Source organism: Sander lucioperca, chromosome 11 (assembly GCF_008315115.2).
Source record: "Sander lucioperca isolate FBNREF2018 chromosome 11, SLUC_FBN_1.2, whole genome shotgun sequence".
Lineage (NCBI taxonomy): Eukaryota > Metazoa > Chordata > Actinopteri > Perciformes > Percidae > Sander > Sander lucioperca.
The window spans coordinates 3989463-4015890 of NC_050183.1; the positions used below are offsets into that span (position 1 = coordinate 3989463).

The 26428-nt window shown below is 38.4% G+C and overlaps 2 protein-coding genes across 8 annotated transcripts in view; one reads left to right on the forward strand and one right to left on the reverse strand.

Annotated features, from left to right (window-relative positions):
- Positions 1 to 1266: 1266 nt before the first annotated feature.
- LOC116055271 (serine/arginine-rich splicing factor 11) lies at positions 1267 to 9301 on the forward strand. Of its 7 annotated transcripts, none has more exons than XM_031307114.2 (12): positions 1267 to 1627; positions 2864 to 2997; positions 5701 to 5810; positions 6516 to 6605; positions 6693 to 6739; positions 6836 to 6969; positions 7180 to 7261; positions 7422 to 7535; positions 7794 to 7883; positions 8065 to 8136; positions 8211 to 8388; positions 8530 to 9301. In XM_031307114.2, the coding sequence occupies exons 1-12, from the start codon at positions 1506 to 1508 to the stop codon at positions 8734 to 8736; spliced, it is 1380 nt and encodes a 459-aa protein (XP_031162974.1). In that variant the 5' UTR covers positions 1267 to 1505; the 3' UTR covers positions 8737 to 9301. The 7 variants fall into 7 exon arrangements, with proteins under 7 accessions (XP_031162974.1, XP_035863031.1, XP_031162976.1 ...); XM_036007138.1 differs by having other exon boundaries at positions 5701 to 5807; XM_031307116.2 differs by lacking the exon at positions 1267 to 1627 and adding an exon at positions 3249 to 5437 and having other exon boundaries at positions 2128 to 2997.
- Positions 9302 to 15839: 6538 nt separating this feature from the next.
- LOC116055330 (ankyrin repeat domain-containing protein 13C) overlaps positions 15840 to 26428 on the reverse strand; it is a 36255-nt gene continuing 25666 nt past the window's right edge. The window contains exons 7-13 of the mRNA XM_031307261.2: positions 25259 to 25403; positions 24551 to 24682; positions 23373 to 23534; positions 19864 to 19943; positions 19188 to 19286; positions 18020 to 18120; positions 15840 to 17826 (exon numbers count right to left, since the gene is read on the reverse strand). Coding sequence (XP_031163121.1) covers positions 17696 to 17826; positions 18020 to 18120; positions 19188 to 19286; positions 19864 to 19943; positions 23373 to 23534; positions 24551 to 24682; positions 25259 to 25403 — 850 coding nt within the window. The 3' untranslated portion in view covers positions 15840 to 17695. The remainder of the gene's footprint in view (positions 17827 to 18019; positions 18121 to 19187; positions 19287 to 19863; positions 19944 to 23372; positions 23535 to 24550; positions 24683 to 25258; positions 25404 to 26428) is intronic.

Below are 26428 nucleotides of genomic sequence, written 5' to 3' on the forward strand. Positions count from 1 at the left end.
GTTAATGTATATTTTAGACATATTTTAGTTTTTTAAGAAAAAAACAATTTGGTGGTCCTCTGCAGTAACTCTGAAGACCCCCTGTTGAAGATATCTGATATAAACAATGAACCATATTCATGTACTGCACATGATGCACATTTTCTCCTCGTTGTGCTGTTTCTGGAGCTTTATAAATATACAGTACATATAGATATTTACTCAAGTAACCTACTGTACTTGAGTTCAGTCTTGGAGAACTTTACATGAGTTTTTCCATTTGATGCTCCTCTATACTCCAGTGCATTTCAGCGGAAACTATATTGTAACTAATTTTGACGATATATTGGTATCAGCGTATATGTCTGCCAGAAAGTAACAAAAAATTGCAGTAGGCCTACAGAAATGTCAAACTAAATTTGAGGTAATTACAGTATCTCATATATTTGACAGTAAATATCCATCTTAGTATGTAAATCTAAGGGTTTTTTATCACAATGTTGTTTTTTTACGTTATGTTTATCAACAACTGTTTAAAAATGCATATAGCCTATAATATATATATATATATATACTACTGGTCAAAAGTTTGGGGTCACTTAGAAATTTCCATTCCACTCCATTACAGACAGAATACCAGCTGAGATCAGTTGCATTGTTTTTTTAATCAGGGCAGCAGTTTTCTTATTACATTATGTGCTTAGATAATTGCAAAAGGGTTCTCGACTGTTGTAGAAAGAAGTAGCTGATCTTTAATGCAATATCTACATTGCCCATTATCAGCAACCATTCATCTAATGTTCCAAAGGCACATTCTGTTTACTAATCTGATATCATTTTAAAAGGCTAACTGAGAAAACATTGGAGAACCCTTTTGCAATTATCTAAGCACATAATGTAATCTGAAAACTGCTGCCCTGGTTAAAAAAACAATGCAACTGATCTCAGCTGGTATTCTGTCTATAATGGAGTGGAATGGAAATTTCTAAGTGACCCCAAACTTTTGACCGGTAGTGTATATGTATACTTTTTATACGTCTATGGTGTGTATGTATAATATTATATGTTTTAAACTCACAAATATTGATATCAGTATCGGCCTCAAAAATCCAGTATCAGCCAAGCTATAGACAAACAATTACCTTATAAGATATGATGCAATGCAATACAATGCAAGTATTTTTAAAAGGTAGTATTACTATTTTTACCACTGGTAAATATCAACCAAAAGCATTATTTTCCCGTGTTTGCTAGGGAAAACTCATGAATACGAGTTTACAAACTGCACGTGAAAGCAGCATCCGTGCCTCGCGACATTTTCGGCAGCGGCATTGTTGCTCTTTGCTGCTCGCGGCCGTTGCGGATTTGCCCGCAGCAAATGTACCATCTTCTATCTACAGGAGCAATGCTAGCTTTTGTAATCGCCTGATGTTGTTTTTTTCGTAAACGTTACCCAGCTCGTTTCGTTTTAAATTCAGGCACGTTGCTAGCACAAAGCTAGCTAGCTTGATTAGCATTCGCGAAAAATGAATTCCAACACGCACGTCATTCAGGTGACAAATGTCTCCCCGAGCACAACGTCCGAACAAATGAGGACTCTGTTTGGATTCCTCGGGAACATAGAGGAGCTCAAACTGTTTCCACCTGAGTGAGTATTATGAACTATTAATTGGTAAAACGATGTCTTTGCCGAGCTTACGTGGCTCACGCTGGGCTTCTCTTGAGGCCTGTAGTGTCGAGTAACGTTAGGCCTCTCTGCACGGCATGCTAATGCTAACGTTTGCCCGCGCCTTTAGTTCAGCAGCAGCACTCGCCTTAACGATTCCGTATGAGGGACACATGTACTGATAATTTCTCATGTTATGTCATTATGTGAGGGTTTAAGCAAGGATTGAAATGTCCTTTCTTTTACAGACTCAAATGTAGCTAGTTAACAGTTATGGAGCTTTCACACCGCTGCGCGCTAACCCGCCGCCTCTAGTCATTTCTATGAGGAGAAGGCGGCAGAGGCGAAGCGGTTTTGATCACGGCGATAGGGGTATGCGGTTGCCGCCCATGGGAACGCGCAAGTATTCTGCTCTGCTGCCCAGAGTTCACAGTGCTGTACCTCTGCCGGGCGGCAAGAACCGCTTTTAAAAACGCTTTTGCAGGCATTGCCTAGCATTAACCAATTTAAGCTTCTGTCTTTTTCTGCTTTACATCACTGTAAATTTAATTTGTATTTTCTCTTTTTCTGACAGACTAAACAATTAAGTAATGGGAAAATTAGTTTGTCAGATTAATCAACAGTGTAAATGAACATTAGTTGCAGCCCTAGATGTAACAGCTGCAGCATTTTCTTAATGTAGGAATTGCTGATTTAAACAATGTGGAAAAACAAATTAACTTAGCGTTAATGTTGTCATGTCAGTGACGTCCTGTTGGCAATCCCTTGGGTTCCCCACATCTCCCTTGGGATGCTAATGAGCTACTGCAATACGTACTCTACAGTATTTTAACATTGACTATAGTAGGAAATAATTGTTCTCTGCTTTGTATTTTCCTGTATCCAATTACACCTGGCTTCTCAGCAGGTAGGACATGTCGAGGACCATAACAACATCAAAGGTTCAAAGCGTCAGTGATCGACAGTGTTCTTTGATTCTCAACAGATTGTCGATGAGAGTTGTGATAACACTACAACACACTATAAAACGTCTCTAAGATACCTTGTTGGTCTAAGCAAAGGATGGTAGAGGTCAGAGAGTGGATGAGATTGTACAGCCCATAATCCATTATTAAGTTAGTTGTCCCTGGGGACACAACACTCATTGTCAGTTTGAAGAAGGCATGTTGGGTCTCCTTGTTTGTATTCTTTGCACAACATATCTGTATTTTCTTCCAGTGACTCTCCCTTGCCTGTGACTTCACGTGTCTGTTTTGTAAAGTTCCTTGAGTCTGAGTCGGTGGGAGTTTCCCAACACCTGACGAACACCGTCTTCGTGGACCGAGCCTTGATCGTGGTCCCTTTTGCCGAAGGTGGGTGTCTGTTTTATTCTTGTCTTACTTACATGGATATCTGTGAACATACATCAAAATTTGTAGGTTGTTTTGATAGAATAGCAAACACTATCTGAGCCATTATGAGTTTTTGTGACCAAGCAAAATTTGCTAAGCTTTACAGTGCTTGGCATTTTTAGGTATGTAAAAGGGAAATGTACATTTGTGTCCATGTCTGACAATCTAGCTGTAAACTTCTCTCTCTGTTATTTGTGTTGTGGTTTTCATAGTGGACAAGTCATTTGCAGAGAGCCCCTTCCTTGCTGGCTGAAAGTGGTCCTCTGCTGCCATCAGGAGATTAGAAAAAAATAATGGCACCAGGCTCGCAAGCCCCCTTCTGTCTCTTGTTCTGCAGTAAAATATTAACTCTTTATTTTTTTCTCTCTGTTCAAGGCATCTTTTCTTGAGAAAAAAAAAAAAGCCACAAAACTCTTAAGTAAAATAAGGGAGTGGTAGGAGAGGGTGCAGGGCAATCTCAATTCAAAGTTCAAAGAGTTTAAATATTTTTTAAATAAAATGTACGTCGATTAGTAGGCATGCACCAGACTAGGGATGCCCCGAGCAGATCTGCTGGATCGGTATCGAGGCAGATCAAGACATTTTTTTTAGTTAATTGGTATTGACTTTAAAGCCATTTCTGATCCTGTTTATATTTGAACCTTTTGCACTCTGGGTATGCCAGTTGTCAAAATTTCCCATTGTGCTTGAACCAATAAACATCAACAATGAGTTCACTTCATGTTATCCACACTGATGGCATGCATCAGCGTGCTGATGTTATACACCGCTTAAAAAAACAGATCCACGCCGACACTCCTTTGTCCATTGATAATATATGCAACGCCGTAGGAAACATTAAAGACCCTGCACATACACACTGGTGTTTCCAGTTACTGGCTGATAAGGCATATTTTCAGGTTTAAGTTGGGCGGGGCTAAGGTGGGAGTTTGCTTAGGTCACCAAACTCCAGGTGTAAGTTGCCCTGCCCTAACAGGTGCAACAAAGCCTAGCAATAGAGTGAGGGAGATGTCAATCAAGCACGGTCTTACAGGTCCACACAGTTCTGAGGAGAGATCAAATCAGCCAAATAAGCGAAGACTTTACCTGTGTTGTGGTGTTAGGGTGTGGCTTTGTTTTCTTAATGTTAAACAAACCTATCCCAACTGAATTACTTTATTAAATGTAATCTTGGCCTGATAGGCTGAGAATAGGCTGCATTACAAAAGGAAAATATAAATAGTGTATTGGGACTTGGTATTGGCAGAATGTTAATATTAAATGGCGCAGATCGGGGGCAAAATGTTCGGGGCATCCCTACACCAGCACAAAGTATGCAGAATAGATAAAACAGCTGTGCATGCTAGAATAGATTTTGCAGATGTTGTGGAAGTTGATTAGTATATAATTTGGTTATTAATCATGATAAGCACACAAATTGCCTTTGGCATTTACTTGCTTCATGTGCCAAAGCCTTGTATTATTTTACACTGTGCATCTGTATTTCAAAATTTTCACTAACACACAAGATAAAAGTAGTTTTAAGCCTCTGCTTGATGTTGCAGTAAAATGCTTTTTATTGACCCTCTCCACACATGACTCTGAAAGAGTTGAGTGAATCTCACGTTTAACAGTGGTGTTTCTTTTGTTGTTGTGTTTTACAGTTCTTTTTCCTGGTTCAGCCAGCCCTATATACCAGGCCCTGCTGAAAATGCCACCAACAGTTTTGTCTTCTGCAGCCTTATCCTGTTTCTCAAGTGTCCTTTCTGTTGTGTGTGTGTGTGTGTGTGTGTGTGTGTGTGTGTGCGCGCGTGTGTGTGTGTGTGTCTCTCTCTTTCTCCCAATTTAAAATGTAAAATGTCAGATAAAAAAAAATAGCCTGTTTTCAGATTGCACCATGGATGATCATCTCCAATAGATTTTCCCTTTTGATTTTACTGTTTGGTTTCTTCAGTTTTGGGCACATTTGTCGTGATTTTATCACAGCTTTTGCTTTTAATAGCCCTTAACTGTTAGTGCAGTTTATCTTTGACATTGTTCTGTGTTTTTAGTAACATACTGTTGGCTAAAACCTAGCAGTACTGTAGCTTGTTAGCAATGCTATCTGGTTGCAAAGTAAGTTTTTCTTTTTTGTGGTGGGATTGTACAAAGTAACCACCAACAAAAGCCCAGAAAAGGTAATATGTCTGAACCTTTTCTGTTTTTGTATTGGTAATGGTAAGTGATGTTGAAATGTACCCTTGTCTACACCCAAATCATGAACTTTTCTTTCTGTATCTCAATGTTCTTGTGTGCTTTATAGCGAAGCAGCCGGCACGAGTCGCTTGTTCATAAAACATCTAATGAAAGTTGAGAGCACATCCCACGGGACAACTGGCTGTGCTTGCTTACGTTTGGTTCATGACTTAAAAAACAAGTACAGGTGATAAAAATCTTGGCAGTGTTGACCACAGTGTGTATTGTGACTTATAAACTCATAGCTGCTAATCCTACAATCATACTTTCACACAAAAAAGTCAGGGATCAAGATTTACAGACAAGACAAAAAAGTGGATTTTTGATCATTTCTTTTTATTTTTTTACTACAGAGTAGTTAGACTAAGGTGGCTTGTCTGCAAGTCTTGTCTGAGTGTTTATCAATATTTGCATGGAGCATGTACTGAAATATTGTTCGTTTTCCTCCAGGAGTCATTCCTGATGAATCTAAAGCTATGTCTCTGCTGGCTCCAGCCAATGCCGTGGCAGGAATGATGCCTGGGGGAGGCCTTCTTCCAACACCCAATCCTCTGGCAACAGTGAGTTTAACTTAAATGCTAACATTGTTCATGATCATTTTGGGTGTCTTTTCGATTGCTATAAGAGTTCCTTTGATCTTAAACGTAACTAACTGTAAGCCAAATTATAGTTCATGTAACATACACATTTTTACACTTGCGTGACTCCTGACAATTTCCCAAAACATGCAATATGTTTTTACCCTCCAGGCAGCACTGTGAATATTGGCCATATTTGTCAAAGTTTTGAGAGCCTGTAAACTCTTCGTGGTTGTGTTTTCCAAAACCCAGAGTTAGACATCTCAGAAATTGGTATTTATCTATTATCATGTGTTGAAGAAGGTAAATGTGAAGATGTAGAAGGAAATTAGGAAAATGCCACACAATTGTTCATATTGTTACCGTGCAAAAAGGAACAATTGTGTGCAGAGAGGGAACTTTGTGAATTCCTTTTTGAAATAAATCACTCTCATTGCAATAAATACAAATGTTGGACCCAGTGTGAATGGAGCCTATTTCAAAACTAATTGATAGTGTTTGAGCCAGATTTACCAGGACTACCATGGATTGAGTAAGCATGAAAGCACCAACACTTGTGTAAATGGGCACAATAATTCAGACATGATGCTGTGTTGGATCTGCTGGATGCAAAATAAAAAAAAATTGTGGCGAGTGCTGTTATTTAGCTCTGCAAAGTGTAACAGTGTGTGTGTGTGTTTATTTCAGATGGGAGGGACGCCATTCGGAAGTCTTGGAGCTCCCAGCATGGAGCAAATGGCTGCCATGGGAATGCAGGGCCCTAACATGAACCCCCAGGTGAGCACTTGATCAGTCACCTGCATAGTTGCAGCATATTAAAACAAAATGTTTCTAATGGTAATAACCTTGTCACATCTCTTTCAGGCTCTTTCTGCAGACTTCTTGAAGCTCATGCAGTCCATGGACCCCAAGTAAGAAACTATACACTATTTTATCAGAGTACGCAATCTAGTACGCCTAAATACTTTTTTTGCAGTAAAAAACTAAACCGTTGATGGCACTTGCAGACTGAATCCATTAGCGGCCGGACTGAACTTGAATGCAGGGCTGAAAAATGATGCCTCCAATAAGGAGATTGAAGAGGCCATGAAGAGAGTCCGAGAGGCCCAGTCTCTCATCTCTGCAGCCATTGAACCAGGAAGTGAGTGCCCGTTTCCTCATGTCCCCTTTGCAGAAAAGGCTGCTTGTTTTATTTATAGTACATTATGATGAGTGAAAATGCTAATGTCCAGTTAAAACATTGTGTTGGAATTGTTTTAGTTCAGTCAGTGGTGGAATATTTTTTTACGTCATGTGAGCAATAAGTCTGTACCTCCTTGTTACACATTTAACTTCGCCATTGTTTTTACAGATAAGAAAGATGACAAGCGCAAACATTCCCGCTCCCGTTCACGGTCACGGCGCAGGCGCTCCAGATCTCGCTCAAGACACCGGTAAAGACACCTGCATAACAAACTCTGACTCTGGATGAGCCATATCAGATGTGAAAACAAAATAAACTCTGGTGTCTACATACAACAAGACATTAACAGTGTATTTCATTTCTGACAGTAATTTACTGTTTTAAAATGTGCCACTGCTTCATTTTGGCAGACGTACGAAGAGCAGGTCTCGGCGGAGGTCTCATTCAAGGAGTAGGAGGAGGTCCAAGAGTCCGCGGAGGAGGAGGACCCACTCCCGGGACAGAGGCCGGCGTAGTAGATCTAGGTCAGCATCTCCACTGTCCTCAGTACTAAAATATAGCTGCCTTTATTCATTTTATTCCCAAACACGTGTGAACCACTGCTACAGAATTTGAGCTGTAGTTGTAGTCATGATTTTAATTAATTTTTTAAACCTGCCACTCTCTGAAAACACAATACTTTGCAAAAACATTCACTTCCAAGAGCTGCGAGTACATCCAGTTTTTGTTTCCTGCAATGTGCTGCTGTTTGCTAATGTTGACCTTGCTTGTGTCTTGATCAGGGACAGGAGGAAGGAGGAAAAGTCTAAGAAAAGGTCTAAGACGCCCCCCAAGAGCTACAGCAGTGCCAGGAGGTCTCGAAGCATTAGTCGGTGAGTGGTCTGAGCGCTGTTATGAATCACAGGCACACATTCTGGTCACAACAGGTGTACTTCCTTTCAGTTAATGTGAAGCTACATTCACAAAAGCACATAACTTCAAATGGCAGCAGTCCATAATAGTATTAACGTTTTTTGTTTTTTTTTTTGTTTTTTTTTTTACTTTGTGTCTCAGGAGGCACAGGCGAAGCCGCAGTGCATCTCGGTCCCCCAGGAGGAGGTTGTCCAGGTCTCCATCGCTCAGACGGTGAGTTGTCAAGTGCATTTTTCATGCAATTAATTAAGTACAATGACTAAAAATTATGCTTTTGTCTTGTTCAGTCACAAGAAAGAGAAAAAGAAGGACAAGGAACGTGAGAAGGACCGGGATAGAGACAGGAGGGAGGACAGGGACCGGAGCCGAGATGAAAGGGAACGCTCCAGCAGTAAGAAGAAGAAGAGCAAAGACAAGGAGCGAGATCGGGAACGCAAATCCGATAGCGAGAAAGGAGATGTTAAGGTACGTTTGGAGCATGGAATTTTATATTGAAATTACTGGCATCTAATTGAACATCCCAATAGGTGGCTACATTTTAATGTGAATTTAGCTGAAGCTTCTGAATTCCCCTTTTTTTTTTAACTCCTTAAGTTGTCTTGACAGGTGACCCGGGATTACGATGAAGAGGAGCAAGGTTATGACAGTGAAAAGGAAAGAGAGGAGGACGACGATGAGAGGAAGAGCGACTCCGACTCTGCCTCATCCCCCAAAGGCCAGGATGAGATGGAGAGATCAGAGGGTCAAATCCCTAAAAAGTCCAAACTGAATGGAGACGACCACCATCAGGAAGACATGGAGATGAGCGACTAAGAACATCCCAAACCAGACCTCGTTACCTTTTCCACTTTCCTCTTTTTATATTTTTAATATAGGCCACAACATGTCTGTGCCTGATCACTCAAAGTTAAAGATTTGTTGTCTTAACTGTAGAAGCATTGGGGGAAAAGCAGTTGTAGAAGGAAAGCAGTCCAATAATTTTTGTAAAGAGGACTAAAATATGAATAACATGAGACATGGTTTTAAATTGTCATTGTTGTACTTTTTTTTTTTTAATATCCTGTTGATTCTTCTTTTTGTTGCCTTTGTGTTCAAACTCTGTCTTCCTGGCAGTAGAATACACAGCATTTCCCATTTAAAATGCTGTTTATGTAAATATTTTACTAGTCGGGATTGAGTCCTTTCTCCTTTCAGATTGTTAGTCGCTCACCTCCCAGCACCAACCATTTTGCTTTAACTGTAATGCACGAAGTCCTGTTTCAGCTGACCTTCCTATATACAACCCTTTGTAAGTGTACACTGTAGATTGAAATGTGTTGTTGCAATGAAATACATTAGGTTTTCCAAAGGAAACTAATAAAATTGGCTCAAACTGTCAGCTTGCTTTGTTGCTGAAAGAATGTTTAAGCAAATGTTAGGCTTTTCTACAGTTAATCACTTTATGTAATTTCCTGGCATCTTCTCTGGTTGCCTGTGAACCGCTCAGTGCAAAGACATGTCAGACACAACTGCCTGTAAAATAGCGAATTGTTTAAACATCAGTTTTTGTACAAATGAAACCAGGGATATTTCAAAGTTTTTATGACAGAGTGCCAGAATATAATCGCGGGCTGCACAGGAAAAGTGCAAACAAAGTCTTTTCCATCTCCCTTCCACATTATACTGCCTGACTTCTATGCTGCCAGGTTGAACATGTGTGGATCATCCACGTTTTGCCAAAGAATACTTTTTTATACAGATGGTGCATACAATAAGGTTTATTTTCGGATGTGGAGGGAAGTCAGATTGGCCATCAAATCCAAGATGGCCACCAGTCCCCCAGGTCTCCTGTTTGAAAGTGTTTAATTTTAGAACCAGTGTGGGAAAAACACTTAAGGTGTCATTTTCAACTAAATTGGGGATGCCCCTTAATTTGGTTGTACTTGAGAATGTCAGGATTCAAGGACATGCATTTATATCAACTTAAACGTCACATTATTTTGCCATTACGTTACAGTCAATGTCTATTACGTCGAAAACAAGTCCCAAAGAGTTACAGCATGTCGAAAGTCATAGTATAGTATGTCTGAAAAAAATATTAAAAAGTCATACTATGTCGAAAAAAGTAATTGTATATTACGTTGAAAAAAAATCTTGAAAAAGTCATAGTATAGTATGTCGAAAAAGTCATAAAAGTAATATAGGATGTCGAAAAAAGTGACAAAGTCAGTATACAGTGTCGGAAAAAGTCATGAAAAAGTATTTCAAAAAGAAAATCTCAAAAAAGTCAGTGTCGGAAAAAAGTCATAGTATAGTATTTTGAAAAAAATAAAGTCCGTATAGTATGTCGAAAAAAATATAAAAAAGTCATATTATAGTATGTGGAAAACAGTCACAAAAACGTATTATGTCGAAAAAAGTAATAGTATAGCATGTTGAAAAAAGCCATGAGAAAGTCATAGTATAGCTGTTGGAAAAAACTATTAAAAAGTAATAGTATAGTATGTCGAAAAAACTCATAAAAAAGTGATAATATACTATGTCGAAAAAATTCAAAGTATAGTATGTCGAAAAAAGTAACAAAAAAGTCATTGTATAGGTTGTTGAAAAAAGTCATAGTATAGTAAGTTGAAAAAAGTCCTAGTATAGTATGTCAAAACCCCCCCAAAAAAAGTCTGTAAGTTGAAAAAAGTCATAGAATAGTCTGTCGAAAAAAATTATAAAAAGTCATAGTATAGTATGTCAAATAAAGTCCCGAAAAAGTCATAGTATAGAATGTTAAGAAAAGTCATAGTATAGTATGTTGAATAAAGTCCCAAAAAAGTCATAATATAGTATATCAAAAAAAGTCACAAAAAAGTATTATGTTGAAAAAAGTCATAGTATAGCATGTTGAAAAAAGTCATGAGAAAGTCATAGTATAGCATGTCGAAAAAGTCACATAAAAAGTCAAAAAAAGTGATAGTATAGTATGTTGAAAAAGTCATAGTATAGTATGTCGAAAAAAGTCATAAAAAAGTTAGTATAGTATTTCAAAAAGAAAATCTCAAAAAAGTCTGTCGAAAAAAAGTCATGGTATAGTATGTCAAAAAAAGTCATAGTATAGCATGTCGAAAAAGTCACATAAAAAGTCAAAAAAAGTGATAGTATAGTATGTTGAAAAAGTCATAGTATAGTATGTCGAAAAAAGTCATAAAAAAGTTAGTATAGTATTTCAAAAAGAAAATCTCAAAAAAGTCTGTCGAAAAAAAGTCATGGTATAGTATGTCAAAAAAAGTCATAGTATAGTATGTCGAAAAAAGTAACAAAAAAGGCATAGTATAGTATGTCGAAAAAAAGTCACAGTATAAGTATGTCGGAAAAGTCATAAAAAAAGTCATAGTATAGTATGTCGAATAAAGTCCCGAAAAAGTCATAGTATAGTATATCAAAAACATAGTATACTATGTGGAAAAAAAGGCATAGTATACTATGTCGAAAAAAAAGTCAGTATAGTATGTCGGAAAAAAATATAAAAAAGTCATAGTATAGTATGTTGAAAACAGTCACAAAAAAGTAGTATGTCGAAAAAAGTCCCAATATATAGTATAGTATAGCATGTTGAAAAAAGTCACAAAAAGTCATAGTATAATATGTTGAAAAAAGTCATAAAAAAGTCATAGTATATATAGTATGTCGAAAAAAGTAACAAAAAAGTCATAGTATAGTATGTTGAAAAAAGTCATAAAAAAGTCATAGTATAGTATGTCGGAAAAAAATATGAAAAAAGTCACAGTATAGTATGTCGAAAAAAGTCATAAAAAAGTCATGGTATAGTATTTCGGAAAAAAATATAAAAAAGTCAAAGTGTAGTATGTTGAAAAAAGTCATAAAAAAGTCATAGTGCAGTATGTCAAAAAAGTCATAAAAAAGTCATAGTATAGTATGTCGAAAAAAGTCATAAAAAAGTCATGGTATAGTATGTCGAAAAAAGTCATAAAAAAGTCATGGTATAGTATGTCGAAAAAAGTCATAAAAAGTCATAGTTTAGTATGTCGAAAAAAGACCCAAAAAGTCATAGTATAGCATGTTGAAAAAAGTCACAAAAAAGTAGTAAAAAAGTCATAGTATATATCGAAAAAAGTCATGTCATGTCAGTATGTTGAAAACCCCCCTGAAAAAGCCATAGTATAGTATGTCGAAAAAAATTATAAAAATGTTGTAGTATAGTCTGTCGAAAATAAATTATAAAAAAATCATAGTATGTCGAGAAAAGTCATAGAATAGTATGTCGAAGAAAAGTCATTAAAAGGCATAGTATAGTTTTGAAAATAATTATGAATAAATCATAGTTTAATATGTCGGAAAAAAATGTATAAAAAGTAAAAGTAAAGAATGTTGAAAAAACTCATAATATAGTATGTCGAAAAAAATTATAAAAAAGTCATAGTATAATCTGTCAAAAAAAGTCCAGAAAAAGTCATGGTATAGTATGTTGAAAAAGTCCCAAAAAAGTCATAGTATAGTATGTCGAAAACAATTATAAAAAAGTAATTGTAAACTATGTCAAAAAAATTATAAAAAAAAGTAATAGTATAGTATGTCGAAAAGAGTTATAAAAAGTCATAGTATACTGTGTTGAAAAAAAGTCATAGTATAGTATGTCGAAAAAAAATATTAAAAAGTCATACTGTAGTTTGTCGAAAAGAGATATTAAAAAGTCATAGTATAGTATGTCGAAAAAAGTAAAAAAAAAAGTCATAATATAGTATGTCTATGACAACAAACCTGGGCTGCTGTGGTAATTCCTATACAACTACATTATGTAGCAGTGGCATGGTGATGGAGAACTCCTTGCAAACTGGCAGCACACAAGGTGATCATGTGTGTGGGTGTGTTGCCAATTTCAGATAGTTTTGCATTTTGAAGAGAAGTGTTTTCCCAATGATTGCAAGAGTTTTTCATTCTTGAAAAAAATGTCTAATGTAAGAAACAGTGTGTAGTGTTATGCAAGAACTGTGTTGCAGAATTGCAAACAAAGTGCAAAGCCGAAAACATGTTTGTACCTTTGGTGCCTTTGTTTAAGGCATGGTTACAAAAGGTTGAGGTTTTGATGCTTTTGTCTAAGCATTCACTTTTAGTGTGTAAGTAATCGGCAAAAACTGTAATACCTTTTGTTAAATTGCTTCAAAGTCTCCACTACATATATATTATGCAAGTCTGGACAGACGGATGTAAACTGCAACTTCACTGGTTAGCAGTTAGCATACTATGACTTTTTTCACAACATTTTTATGACATACTATATTATTACTTTTTAAAAAAAAACATTTTTATGATATACTATACTATGAAGTTTTATGACATTTTTATGACATACTATACTTTGACTTTTTTGACATTTTTATGACATACTATACTTTGACTTTTTTTTAAAACATTTTTATGACATACTATACTGACTTTTTAAAAACCTTTTAGTATAGCCTTTGTTTATGACATACTATACTATGACTTTTTATGATATACTATACTATGACTTTTTAAAAACTTTTTTATGACATACTATACTATGACTTTCATTACATTTTATAAAGTTCCGCCGGATTTTACTTATTTAGGCCAGATATCCGTTGCCTTGGGCCAGAGATGTTCACAAGTCATTTTTTGCAAGTCCAAGTCAAGTCTCAAGTCTTTGAGCTCGAGTCCAAGTCAAGTCTCAAGTCTTTTGCCATGAGTCCAAGTCAAGTCTCAAGTCTTTTGCCATGAGTCCAAGTCAAGTCCAAGTCAAGTCTCAAGTCTTTTGCCATGAGTCCAAGTCAAGTCCAAGTCAAGTCTCAAGTCTCTGGCCATCTGATCTGTCCCTAACACTGTATTGTTAAATCTTAGGAATTCAAAGCATGTCCTGTAGCTGTCACATCATATGGATACAACAATAAAGATACAATGTGCATGTTCCCAGCATTAGCACAACACTATGCGATGGTTAGCTTGTTACTTGTGATGATATGTGCTAAATGTAACGTCTCTTTCACTCAAAAAAATGTCGAAGTGGAAATCAAGAGAAAAGTGGCAGCGCCACACCGGTTACAGAACAACATGCATCTCAGTGTCAGTCCAAATTACGCACAATAACCAGTTTGAACTCACTGATTTAATGCCATTTATTTTCTAAGTGTTAGTACGCTCAGTGAAACTGAGTCCAGCGCGAGGGAGACCCGACTCAGAGGAGGAGAGGTTAGTGAGGCCAGCGTCTCCACGGCAGGTGACAGTGCGCACGGATCCGCTGCGCCACGTATGGATGAAATAATGAAATAGTAAATAGGGCTACAGTAACAGAAATATGTGCAGAATTAAGACAGTCAAGACGGCCCAGTGTTTGGTGGACCGGGTACAGCTTGTTCACTTAATAGCCTACAAATCATCCACGGGATCAATTACGCATCACCTGAGTTTGCACACCCACCACAGCGTTTGTTCCTGGGGAGATGGATCCGTGCGTCCCGCCTCCTGTGCGCCATGGATTTCTTAGCCTCAGCGACTACTAACTATAAAGATACTATTTGCCTGTTCCCATCATTAGCACAACACTTTGCGATGGTTAGCTTGTTACCTGTGACGATATATGCTAAATGTAACGTCTCTTTCACATTAGTGTGAGTGACTGACCTATTTGGATGCGTTTTTAGATGCCTGATGAAGTCCGACGTTGTTGATCCGGCATCATTTATCTTGGTGCCACACACCTTGTATGTAGCTGCTCACTTACTGCCACTGTTTACCAAGTTATTGAAAGCAAAACTAATGACAAAAGGCACAACTCCGGGAGGACTTGGTGTCGCCATCTGCAATGCATTTTTTGATATGTGCGCGCACATAGGCGCATGCGTTACGTTGCACATTATGGCAAAGTGCAGGGGACATACAGCTCGTCATACGTTTCCCCGTATATGCGCCAATAAAAGAAAATAGAAATACATTAATACATTTAGATTTAAAAAGCAATGATTGTATGAAAACAGGTTGTTGACGAGTCTCGAAGCTCGAGTCCGAGTCAAGTCTGAAGTCTTTTGGGTCGAGTCCGAGTCAAGTCTGAAGTCAGCTGTTAGTGTGACTTAAGTGCGACTCGAGTCCCCATCTCTGCCTTGGGCTTCCTTTGTGTTGGCATTTTCAACTCTGGTCGTTTTATGAGGACTATATGGTTAACCTTTTCTCAGATCTCTGCAGGGTAAATCCAGACAGCTAGCTAGACTATCTGTCCAATCGGAGTTTTCTGTTGGACGACTAAAACAACTTTTGAACGTACACGTTCCACCAAAACAAATTCCTCCCAAGGCTATTTTGCAGAGGCACCGTTGCTCCGTACGGCGCTTAGCGCCGCCTGAGACAATTGTGATTAGTGCCAAATTAGGAATGCCAATAAACCAGAGCACGTTTTTCTCCCATCCCAGAATGCTGTGTGGACTCGCCAGACCCTCATACGCAGCGCTGTGGAGGTAGGTCTGGCAATGCGAGATTATGACATACTATACCATGACTTTTTTAAAAACTTTTTTATGACATACTACACCATGACTTTTAAAAAAAAAAGTATAATTTACAACTTTAAAAAATTTTTTTATAACATGACTTTTTTAAAACCTTTTTATGACATACTATGACATTTTTTACATTTTTATGACATACTATAACACTTTCTATGACATACTATACTATGACTGTTTTATGACACACTGTACTATAACACTTTTTATGACATACTATGACTTTTTGTGAATTCTCTTATGACATACTTCATATACTATGACTTTTTGTGGATTCTCTTATGACATACTTCATATACTATGACTTTTTTGTGACATTTTAATGTTTTTTTAATCCCTTCTCTGTCAATTATAAGGTTTCAATCAGTAACAGTAAATCAAGGTTGTGAAAAAATATGGAAGTCCAAACTCAGATATGTGGAATTTTTATTTTAATACATTTTATATGAAAATAGTGTCGCAGACTTATACAACAGTTTTTGCTGTACAACGGACATGTAGATGAATTCCCTACTGAAAACATAGAAAATTGAAGCAGCTGAAAACAGGAAGGAGCATGAAATAAAATGGAGAGTTGACAGTGAGGAGGCACACTTCCAATAACGTTAGCTGCACTTGCCGTAAGGAGGAATGTAATTTGAAAAATTAAATGTACTGTATTTGGTTATACTGATACTGAATATAGATGTAAAAAAAAACTAATTGATTTAACAACACTTTGAGCCACCAAATCTGTGTAGTACACTTTGATTTTAAAGTCCAGTAGCAGCCAGGCAAGTTAACGAACAAACATGAGCACAACACCTAAGAGTTTATCATTTCCAGCCTCCAGTCAACACCTGGACTTAATTTCAGGAGGAAGCTTGGTGCTTTGTGCTTTTCACCCTGTAGAGGTGATTGTTGGTTTAACACATCTGGAGGAGGTTCAAAAGGTTTATCAGATATAGTCGGGAAATAATGACAGAAGAATTATTAGATTCATTTTTCCTTTAAAACATTACAAGTATGTACAAAAATAGCAACTTCCACCGTGTTACAAATCAACAAACTCTCAATTAACTTGTGATGATACATTAAAAAAAATCCACAACTCTTCCTCTTGCAGAGGGCATCTTAAACTCATCAGCACAAATAATAAGAAAAGAGAACATAAAAGACAAAAGCTCATAAAACATGTATATACATTCTGTGCAGGGGGAAAGCCTGGTTCTTGTTATAGTGTAAAAATGGCATGACTGTTGTAGTCAGTCATTCATTCCCTAATATCTACTTCCTATACAATCCCCAGATTTCTTCTTTCAGCACGATTGTACAGTTTGTTACATCGTTTACAAAGGTGTAGTATGAAACAAAAGACATCATTACTTACACGTGCTGCCACTCCAAACAACTAAGAGAAAACTTTGTGGTACCGTAAAAACACCAGCATTTCTAGCTTTGCCTCGATGAAACTATACATTTTCAAATGCAGGATTAAGAGTTGAGTATCACAAAATGAGTGTTTATAAACTCTGAACTGAATGTCAAGTGGCTGTAGTGGATCTAAATAGTGCGTGAACGCTCAGTGATGCTACTCCATGCCCATAAAAATCAATTTTACACACACACGCGCACTTTAAGGAATTCTACAAAAACTGACCTAAACAAGACGCAACTTCCAGAACTGCATTTTCCAAAACTGGTTTTTAGTATTGCGAATTTTAAGTGACACCAAAAAATTAATTTTTTGTGGAATTTCTCCCACAGTAATATCAGTGCTTTACTACAGGTAAGTTAAACACATTCCCTTTATAAACATTACTTACATACTTAAATACATAGTATCGACTGAACTGGTTGTTTATCTTCTACTCATAGCCCATATACAGAAAACTCACCGACTCCGCTGTCACTCATTTTAACTTCAATGCCCTCTCACTGATGAGAGGTTCAGACTCTCAGCTCCAAGCTAGTTGCACTTTCGGCCTTGGCTGCTGGATTTAACCCAATCTAAGAGCTTCCAAACACTTTGTTATTATGAAGAGATGTCGACCTCTCTGTTACAGTTGGCCTCCTTCAGCTCTGATGACGCCATTTTAGTCCTGTATGTCAATTTGGGTCGTCGTGCGGTTTGTGTTCAGGGTTGGGATGGGCGATGGAAATCCATAAACTGTCAAGAAACAATTACTGCCGTTTTTTCCCCTCCATTTTTTCTTTTGTAATTCGAAATGTATGTTTTGTAGCATAATGTTGTCTTGCTGCACGTTTGTTTCCTGTTCCAGCTCGAGAGGTTAAAGGTCAGGGAAGCGGCTTGGGTCTTCTTTATAGTCGTTGGGAATGGTAAAAATAGATTGATCAAACTCATCATATCGAAACTCCTGAAATGTCACGGTGGCTGTGATCGTAGGGAAGACAGGGATGTCTGCAGGGAGACATAAGCAGAATTACGAATTATATCTTTGGAAATCTTACAGGCATGCTTTTTTTTTTTTACTTTTGGTATACCGGCCATTGTCTGATTTCTTTCCATATTTTAAATGAGTTGGAGAAAATATCGAATGAAAAAAAATCCTTTTAATCTATCAATCTTACACAGGATAATTACATCTACTTACCCAGTTTGACAGGAAAGCCAGGGGGGAGCTTCATCTGAACAAACTCCCGGAGTTTATTAAAGTGCTTGAAGGGTGCAATCACTTCCAGAACATTCAATAACCTGGCGGAGAACAAAAACAACAAATGGTGACAGGTTACTGACAAGAAACTACCCACAAATAAACATAGAGCTGAAATAAAAAAAAAAAAAAAAAAAAAAAAAAATATATATATATATATATATATATATATTTTACTGGTTATAAATGGTAAGTTCTTAGATGTTGCCAAATGTTGTGAGATGTGTTTGTTTATTTCAGTACAACAGTATGAACTTAAAGGTCCCATGGCATGAAAATTTCACTTTATGAGGTTTTTTAACATTAATATGCGTTCCCCCAGCCTGCCTATGGTCCCCCAGTAGCTAGAAATGGCGATAGATGTAAACCGAGCCCTGGGTATCCTGCTCTGCCTTTGAGAAAATGAAAGCTCAGATGGGCCGATCTGGAATCTCCTCCTTATGACCTCATAAGGAGCAAGATTACCTCCCCTTTCTCTGCTTTGCCCGCCCAGAGAATTTGGCCCACCCATGAGAAAGAGAGAGACATCATGGCTTTCAAACGAGCGAAGAGGCAGTTGGTCAAAGCCACACCCCCATTCTCCACCTTGCCCCCCCTCTCTCCTCCTCAATAGCTACAGACACAAATGGCACATATTAAGGAAAGCTCATTGTGGGACTGGCTCTAGTGGCTGTAATTCTGCACCAAGGCTGAATTTCGGGAAAGAGACTTCAGATACAGTATTAGGGGACCACTAAGGTCTATATAAAAGCATCCAAAGAGCACCATGTCATAGGACCTTTAACTTAAATTTGCCGATTATATCAACCATTTTAAGCTTCACAGGACGGAACTCTAACAACACATTGTTGTACACAATCAATCAGTAATTAGAAAATGAAAATAAAAATTCAAAGCTTTAAAAGACAGACAAAAACAAAATCAGAGTTTCAGTAAATGTAAAGGAAAGAATCAATTCCAACAAAAAGGTGTTTCTGCCATTTGCACAAATAAGTAATTTCCATTTTATCACCACTCTGCACATGCCAGGAGAAAATAACCAGAGGGAATATTGGCTGCCTTTAGTTCTTTTTAACAGTCTGGATGCCAAGTTAAAGAGAAGACTCACGATTCGATGCCCAGAGGGAAGTCTTGACTCATGGCTATTGTGGCTTTGAAGTTTTTCTTGCTCTCTTTGCAGACCAGCTCTCTTCCGAGATGAGGAGCTCTGAGCAGACAGAGAGAAACAACAACCTGTCAGAATGTAGCCACTTTTTAATATGCAGAAATCTTCCACTGTACTTTTTTTCCAATACTAAAAACAGCTGATGAGTATTGACATTTTCGTTATTTTCATGGAAGTAACTCGCTCGGTTTTCTGTCACTCGTGTTCTTTCTGCTGAACAGTAACTGATCGTGACTCTTATCAGTCAGAGGAAACAACTGGCCTTGAAAAGTGCAGTTAAACATTCTGTGACACTGAAACTTGAGATGTTTATACATGAATTATTCTGTAAAATGAAAAAATACATACGTAATATTACACGTGACGTGTGCGAGAAGACAACATAGTCTACAATGTGTATGGAAATTACATAAATACGTAACAATCATGCAGCAATATATTTCCTATTGAAATGTGATTAATCTTAAGTCTAACTTTCCATGTTTTTAGAGAGGGAAACTAAAGGAATGGTTAATTTTCAAAGGACAATCAGATATTTTGTTCCTTGATTCACAAATACAATATGTGACTGTAACATAATTTTTTTCCTCAATGGTCTGGTTTCCCCTGTAAAACCTACTTTCCATTGTCAGCAGTGATGTATTCTACCCAGGATATAGTGTTGGGTGAAGGGGCAGTTAGAGATTGCCTCCTCGCCGGCTGAAGAGCAGAGAGAAAACAAAAACATGTTAAGGGCAGATCTAAAGACTAAACTACTGCAGGGCCACACACAAGAAAAAAAAACACAATAAAAAACAATGGTTAAAATTCACACTGATGTCAGACAAAACACAATGATTCCTGATTAAACTGAGAATATTCTAACATTACGCTTAACCTATCTGCTTCTTTGTAAAATCTGCACTGCCAATTTCCACTCAACAGTAAACCTGACTAAAGTCACATGAAGACCTCAGTTAAGAAAGTGGAATCTGTGGCCGGGTTGAATCAGTGGGTAGAGCAGGCGCACATGTACTGAGAGGTTTATGCCCTGACGCAGAGGTCCAGGGTTCGAATCCGACCTGTGACGATTTCCTGCATGTCTTCCCCCCCCCTTTCTCAACTAGCTGTCCTGTCAACAATTAAAAGGTGGAAAAGCCCAAACAAATAATCTTAAAAAAGAAAGTGGAATCTCTACATTTAATCAGTATGTCTTGATTTATTCCCACAGCGATGACATGATCAGCACAGGCCACTAGAGGGCCCCGGTGCATCACTAACCTCAGTTTGGCCTTTTAAGCCTTGCAAATAAAGCGTAATTGAATTACTATAATTTAGTACACCACTAAACATCTGATACCAGAGACGTGATACTATTTAACAGTGTTTTTTAATCTAGCTACGTTCATATTGCGCTTACTTCCTGAACAGCAGTGTTTCTGCTCTTAATCCTTTACAGGAATAAATTACTGCAAATACAGCAGCAATAAACAGTAAGAAAGAAAAGCAGTAAAGACATCACCTCAGACTGCAGACTGTCTGTTTCATTTACAGCTCAATATGAATGTTTACTGAGGTAGGTACTTTACAAATTGAGGCAAACAGTTTCTGTATTTATCTTTTGTTGCTGTTTTTTTCTGTTTATTTTCTTATCTGCCTCAAAAAGTAAGTGTGTAGCATTACATGCATTAACAAAACATCTACAGCAAAAACCTGGAGGAAAGAACTCGGGGCACAAACAGCAAGATGGACAAAAAGACAAACAGAACATGTACAATAAAAAGTCAACCAGATAAAAACATGTAGGAGTTTCCTCCTCATTTCAAATAATCTCATCTTTCTGAGGAAATAAACTGTAAAGAGTTCTTCTTCAGTTCTTCACTTTAAGATTGGTTCTGCTTGTGCTGACCCTGAAATAGAACTGTAGTGAGCTCCATGCGGTTTCTCCTAAAACTGACTTTCACCTAAAATGATCTTGCAGTTCTTGCCAACGTTCAAACACACCAGCTGACCTCGCTTTTGTAAGCCGTGGTTAAATAAGCAAGTAGGGCAGAATAATGTGGAAAAATGTTGTGGATGACAGGACACCTGGCTGTGCCAAGAGTCAGCCGTGTGTCCTGTGAATACAAATGGAGAAGATATCTTAGTTCACCGTGTGTATCAGCTCTGGCGTGTTGTTGTGACGAGGACAGAGTACACACAGCCTGCCGAGGCCCTGATCTGCTGGTATGCCAGTACCACCCCTCCATCATTCCATGGCACCAGGGGTTTTAGCCTTCATCCATGTGATCAATAGTGTCAAGCCCTGTTCAAAAGCCCCCGATGCTTCCCTGTGTCCACAGATCTCCCTCGCTGTGGTAAACACAGCTACGTCACACCAGCTGCTTATTTTCTGCTCACCCACTTTCCACGTATGATTTTCCACTGGGGCGGAAGGAAAAACTATTTCCACATCGACGCTGAGACCCACTAAAACACAGCTTTTTCACTTTAAACATGAGTTGGCACTAATTTAAATGAGAAAATACACTGACAGACAACAGAGGACACTGATGAGACAAAGCCCAGCACAGAACGGGGGTGGGGGGGCAACAAAAAACAACCGAGCAGTTAAAAAGGCACCCATTGAGTGTTGAGAGGCTTTGACTTCACTGTGTGACTGGCTTTATTGTCAGTGTTTAGACCAGGGCTTGCTAAGCAAAGTCTGGAACATACTATGAGGGGATGGTGGGTGGGAGAGTCATCCCTGTGAATGTGAAGGTGCAGCTTTGTAGCTTTTACTACTAGGTAGCAGTGCTGGGACTCAAATCCATGCATAGTGGATGAGAATGGAATGGGGGGGGGGGGGACCTGTAACAGTGATAGGGGGCAGCTTTTCATTTTGTTTTCATGTGCGAAACAAAAAAACAAAAACATCAAAGTAACAACAGCGGGGAGTCAGACAGGAATGTTTCAATAAACCATGCCAAGTTGATTGACAAGGTCTGACAGGAAGTCCATGCTGTTTCTACAGGAGTTATCTTTGTACAGATACAGTAGTGAGAACTGGGGGGTTTATTTAGTTTGAGACTCATGTCCTACCCCGAGGTTCCAGCAGGACAGGACAGTTTCAGGACTGGACTGGTGGTTACTCTGCAGGTATAAGTCAACAGGATGTTTATCGAAGTTCCTCGCAGTGAGTCACAAAGTAACTTTACATGTGCATCTTTGGTCTAAGTGTCCAGCTGCACTCTATTAGCTATCGTTTCTTCTAGGACTTTTTTGAAAGACAAAGATTTATGATGTCTGTGACTGTGATCTGTCACAGCAAAAGGACCAAAAGAAGGCAACTAAAATCAGTTGAACAAGTTTAACCAGGTTTTGCTGATACAACTTGATCGCTGAATGAGAACCTGTGAGAAAAAAACTGGAGGAGATATGTAGATGAGATACATTGCATCACGGGTTAAAACCTATACTTCCCTACTCCGAGGGTAGTACTTTCTGGCTTTTGCGAGGCTGAATGTCGCTGACTGTTCAGAGAATCACTCTGTTTTTGTTTCTTCTGTGTGTGAATGTTTAAAACACCGCCACAGCTTTTTTTTTGTCAGCGTTCTAATTTGCCTAATCTTCAGGGTACTTCAGATGCTGTGGAATACAGGACAGATACATTTAGTTCCTAGTTTGGTTCCATAGGTCCTGGAACGTCTTTGTCAAAAATGGCCAATGATGTCCAATTAATGAAATACGTAAGAAATTGAGAAACATTGTACAATAAAATAAGTCAGAGTGATCAGAAATTCTTAAATCTACAGCATCCTGATCTGTTGTTTGCTGCCGGAGGCTGAAGACACTAGACACTCCCTTAAAGTCCAGATTGTACTTTCAGTTTCATAACAGGACTGTGGGAGTCAGTGAAGATTTGTCAAGGTGGATGTTGGTCATATTGGCTGCCATGTAATGTCATATTGTCAACGTGCAGGTGTCAACACCAATCTACGATAGGATGTTCGTGATGCGATGTTCCGTGGTGCCCCATAAACCCAATAATCACATCAAGGTTGATGATGGCGGGGGTATTGTGGATTCTCTGGTGGAAGTCTCTCTGCTTCCTCCATCACCCTGCTGAAATGACAAGTGACAAACAGCCATATTCGAAGCCTGACTCACCTCAAAGTTCTGCTCTATGAGATTTCCTCCTTTGCTCAGGCTCTCCATGATGGCTTTGTTCCTCAAGATATCCTCCTCGCTCAGATGCTCCCGTCTCTTCCTGGACTCGAGCACCAGGCCGTTCACAGAGTAGAAATCTGCCAGAAAGTTTCCCACGCGCTCCTGGAGGTAGAAGAAACACTTAGACAAGTCCCCCTGCTGAGTCACCAATTTCCCTTTAAACACATGTCAAAAGGACAAAGGAGCGAGAGGACAGAAAGCAATACCCACATAACTCATCCACCACCTTCATGCCCCCTGCCCTGTCTGTGTTGTTATTTAATTCTGAGCCTATCACCTGTGGTTCCCTCCTGGGGTTATCACTGATTTATTTACTGTCTTTCCTGCCTGGTATGGGAGATGTAACACAGGGAACATGATCAGGAGACTGGACGGAGTCTACAGCAATGAATAGCAGAGCTGTAGTTCTGAAACAAGAGCCCTATTCTGACAGAGAAAGGCTAATGAGGTGAGATAACAAGAAGACACAGAGAAACAACATTTACAGGTCAGGATAATAATACATAATAGTGACTGAATTTATTTGCCCAAAAAGATGGAAAGAAATGGGAAAAGAACAAAAAAATAATAATAAATCTAAGCAATTCTAATTCAGTCCAGACTTGTCAAACTATTGTTAATTTATCTGCAATCCTTTACTTTGCTGGCACTATTGCTTTTACAGCAAAGTAAAAGTAAAAAGTATGAGTACAGGAATCCATATATTTCTCATATTATGGATTTTCATAAGACAAGGCATCTAACAGAGTCAGAGCACTTGCCAGACCAGACCGATTATGGCTTTTAGTTTGTCCATGTTGTTTTTCAGGTCAGACATGTAAAGGGGTCAACAGTCTGGGGTCCTTTTGAGTAAACTAGCTGAAAAACATCATATATTGCAACTGTGGTATGTTACATATAATCTGTAATATACATTTTGATATATCTGTGTACCTTCCATTTCCTGCTTTACCCAGAGAATAGATCAAATTCCCAACTTTCTGTCTGGATCAAGCTACTACAAATTCCAGAAATTCCACGTCCAGGTGAAACTCTGTGACCCACAGCTGACTTGGGAAAAGCTGTAGTGGTGGGAGTAATAATATCATAACAATACAAATACAACAACGGACACCAACCGTCTTGTCCTCTCTGAACAGCCAGCCGGTCTGCGCCCTGGAAAAGGTGATGGACTTGGTGGATAGCGTGGCGGAGTACACATCACTGCTCATCAGAATGTCCACTTCCTCCTCTGTCTCCATCTCTGATTCCTGAAAATACAGGACAGCGTCAGGAAATTACAGAGGAATCAACAAAGGTATGGACGCTCAGTATGTGGTAGAAAGAAACCATCACTTTAATGTCTGTCGGTTCCTCTAAATCTTTGATAAAGAGAAAGATATCTTAACAACTACTGGCCAGATTGCACAAAAATGTTGCATGAGTATTCATGCTCCCCAAAAGGCTGATTTAAATGATAGTGGTGACATAACCTTTTGTTTAGTTTCACCGTCAGGTCACATTTTCCACTCGCACATAACATCAAACTACGAAGGAACACTGCCATGTCGCTTACTGAAAAGACTCATCATAGACCTTTTTGATTTTAAACAGCATTTTTTGGCATCACCATCAGAACAAACCATACAGTTTTAGCCCCACAACCAAAAGTTCAGTAATGCGGTAGAGCTAAAACTATTTATTTGAATAAGATATTTGAATATGGCTCTGGAAAAATATTAAACCTTTTTTTTTATTATGTTCTAACATTTTGTAGACAAAACAATTAATTGAGAGAATTAGGGGCCGCAATCTTTCAGTCTTATATATTGGCATGTCTCACACACCTCATGGTGTATCCGCTGGTAGACTTTCTGTTCGTTGTCCAGCACAACAAAAGACTCGGAGGGGATGGCATTGCCGTTGAAGATGAAACTGAGGTCCCCGCGCTGACACTTCATGTCTGTGAAGTCTATCAGGGTAGTGTCCAATCTACACACACACACACACACACACACACACACACACACACACACAGAGAGAGAGAGAGTAGGTTTAGTGTGGGTACTTTAGATACATGAAAGGAGAAAACAGCCAAACAAGAAAAAAAGAAAATGAGTTGCACCGACCAAATTTGGCCACATCCAAGACACCAGCAAACAGTGTCAAAACTGTAAGTGAAAAGAAAAAACTGTGATGGATGTCAACACCTTGGCTCTGAGAGTTTAAAGACAATGTGTATGGTAATTATTGCCATGGGAGACCAACAGCACATGTCAAGAATCTTTGTCTCTTTCACTTTGCCATAGTGGTTAATCCTGGAATGAGGCACAACAGCAAAGAGAATAGCTGATCTGCTTGTGAAGACCAAGCACAAAGTGGTAGGTGCTATGAGTAGGTATGACAGGCCTGACCAGAGGTGGAAAGTATCAAATTACAATTACTCGCGTTACTGTAATTGAGTTTTTTTTGTGTACTTCTTTTTAAAGTAGTTTTTAAAATCTGTAATTTTACTTAAGTATGTTTTGTTTGAAGTATTGTACTTTGCTACATTTTAAATCACATCTGTTACTGAGTAAAAAAAAGTAAAAATGCAAGGGAAAAAACGGTACCCCGGAAACTACTGCAGTGAATGATGGGCAGGATAGGCAGCGCCAGTTTGTGTTCACTTCCAGTTTGCGACCACTTCGGCTTCAAGTGCAAGAAAGACAACAGCTTTAGTGTAAGCTGTTTGCCCAGAGAGATCGACCTAGCAGCTTATAAAAACTCAACATGAAACATGCGCAAGCATGTAGAGGTCTGTTAAATAATAATTGTACCATTGCAGTGCTGCCACAGTTTCATAATGAAGCGAAAAAACTTTTAGAACTTCTCATAATAACACAAAAGATCTCTCACACTGTTTTGTGCCATTGCTTTGGCAAAGTATCTGTCAAACGAACTAAAATCAAAAGTGTGATATGGTAAGATACGAGATTTATATAGCCCACAACACAGGCAAGACCCCCCCCCGAAAC

What these genes read in the sequence shown, in the direction of transcription:
- LOC116055271 (XM_031307114.2), top strand. Translation starts at nt 1,506, where the DNA reads ATGAATTCCAACACGCACGTCATTCAGGTGACAAATGTCTCCCCGAGC. An exon ending in CTCAAACTGTTTCCACCTGA is followed by an intron (nt 1,628 to 2,863) that starts GTGAGTATTATG and finishes ATTTTCTTCCAG; the next exon opens with TGACTCTCCCTTGCCTGTGA. An exon ending in ATGCAGTCCATGGACCCCAA is followed by an intron (nt 6,740 to 6,835) that starts GTAAGAAACTAT and finishes TGGCACTTGCAG; the next exon opens with ACTGAATCCATTAGCGGCCG.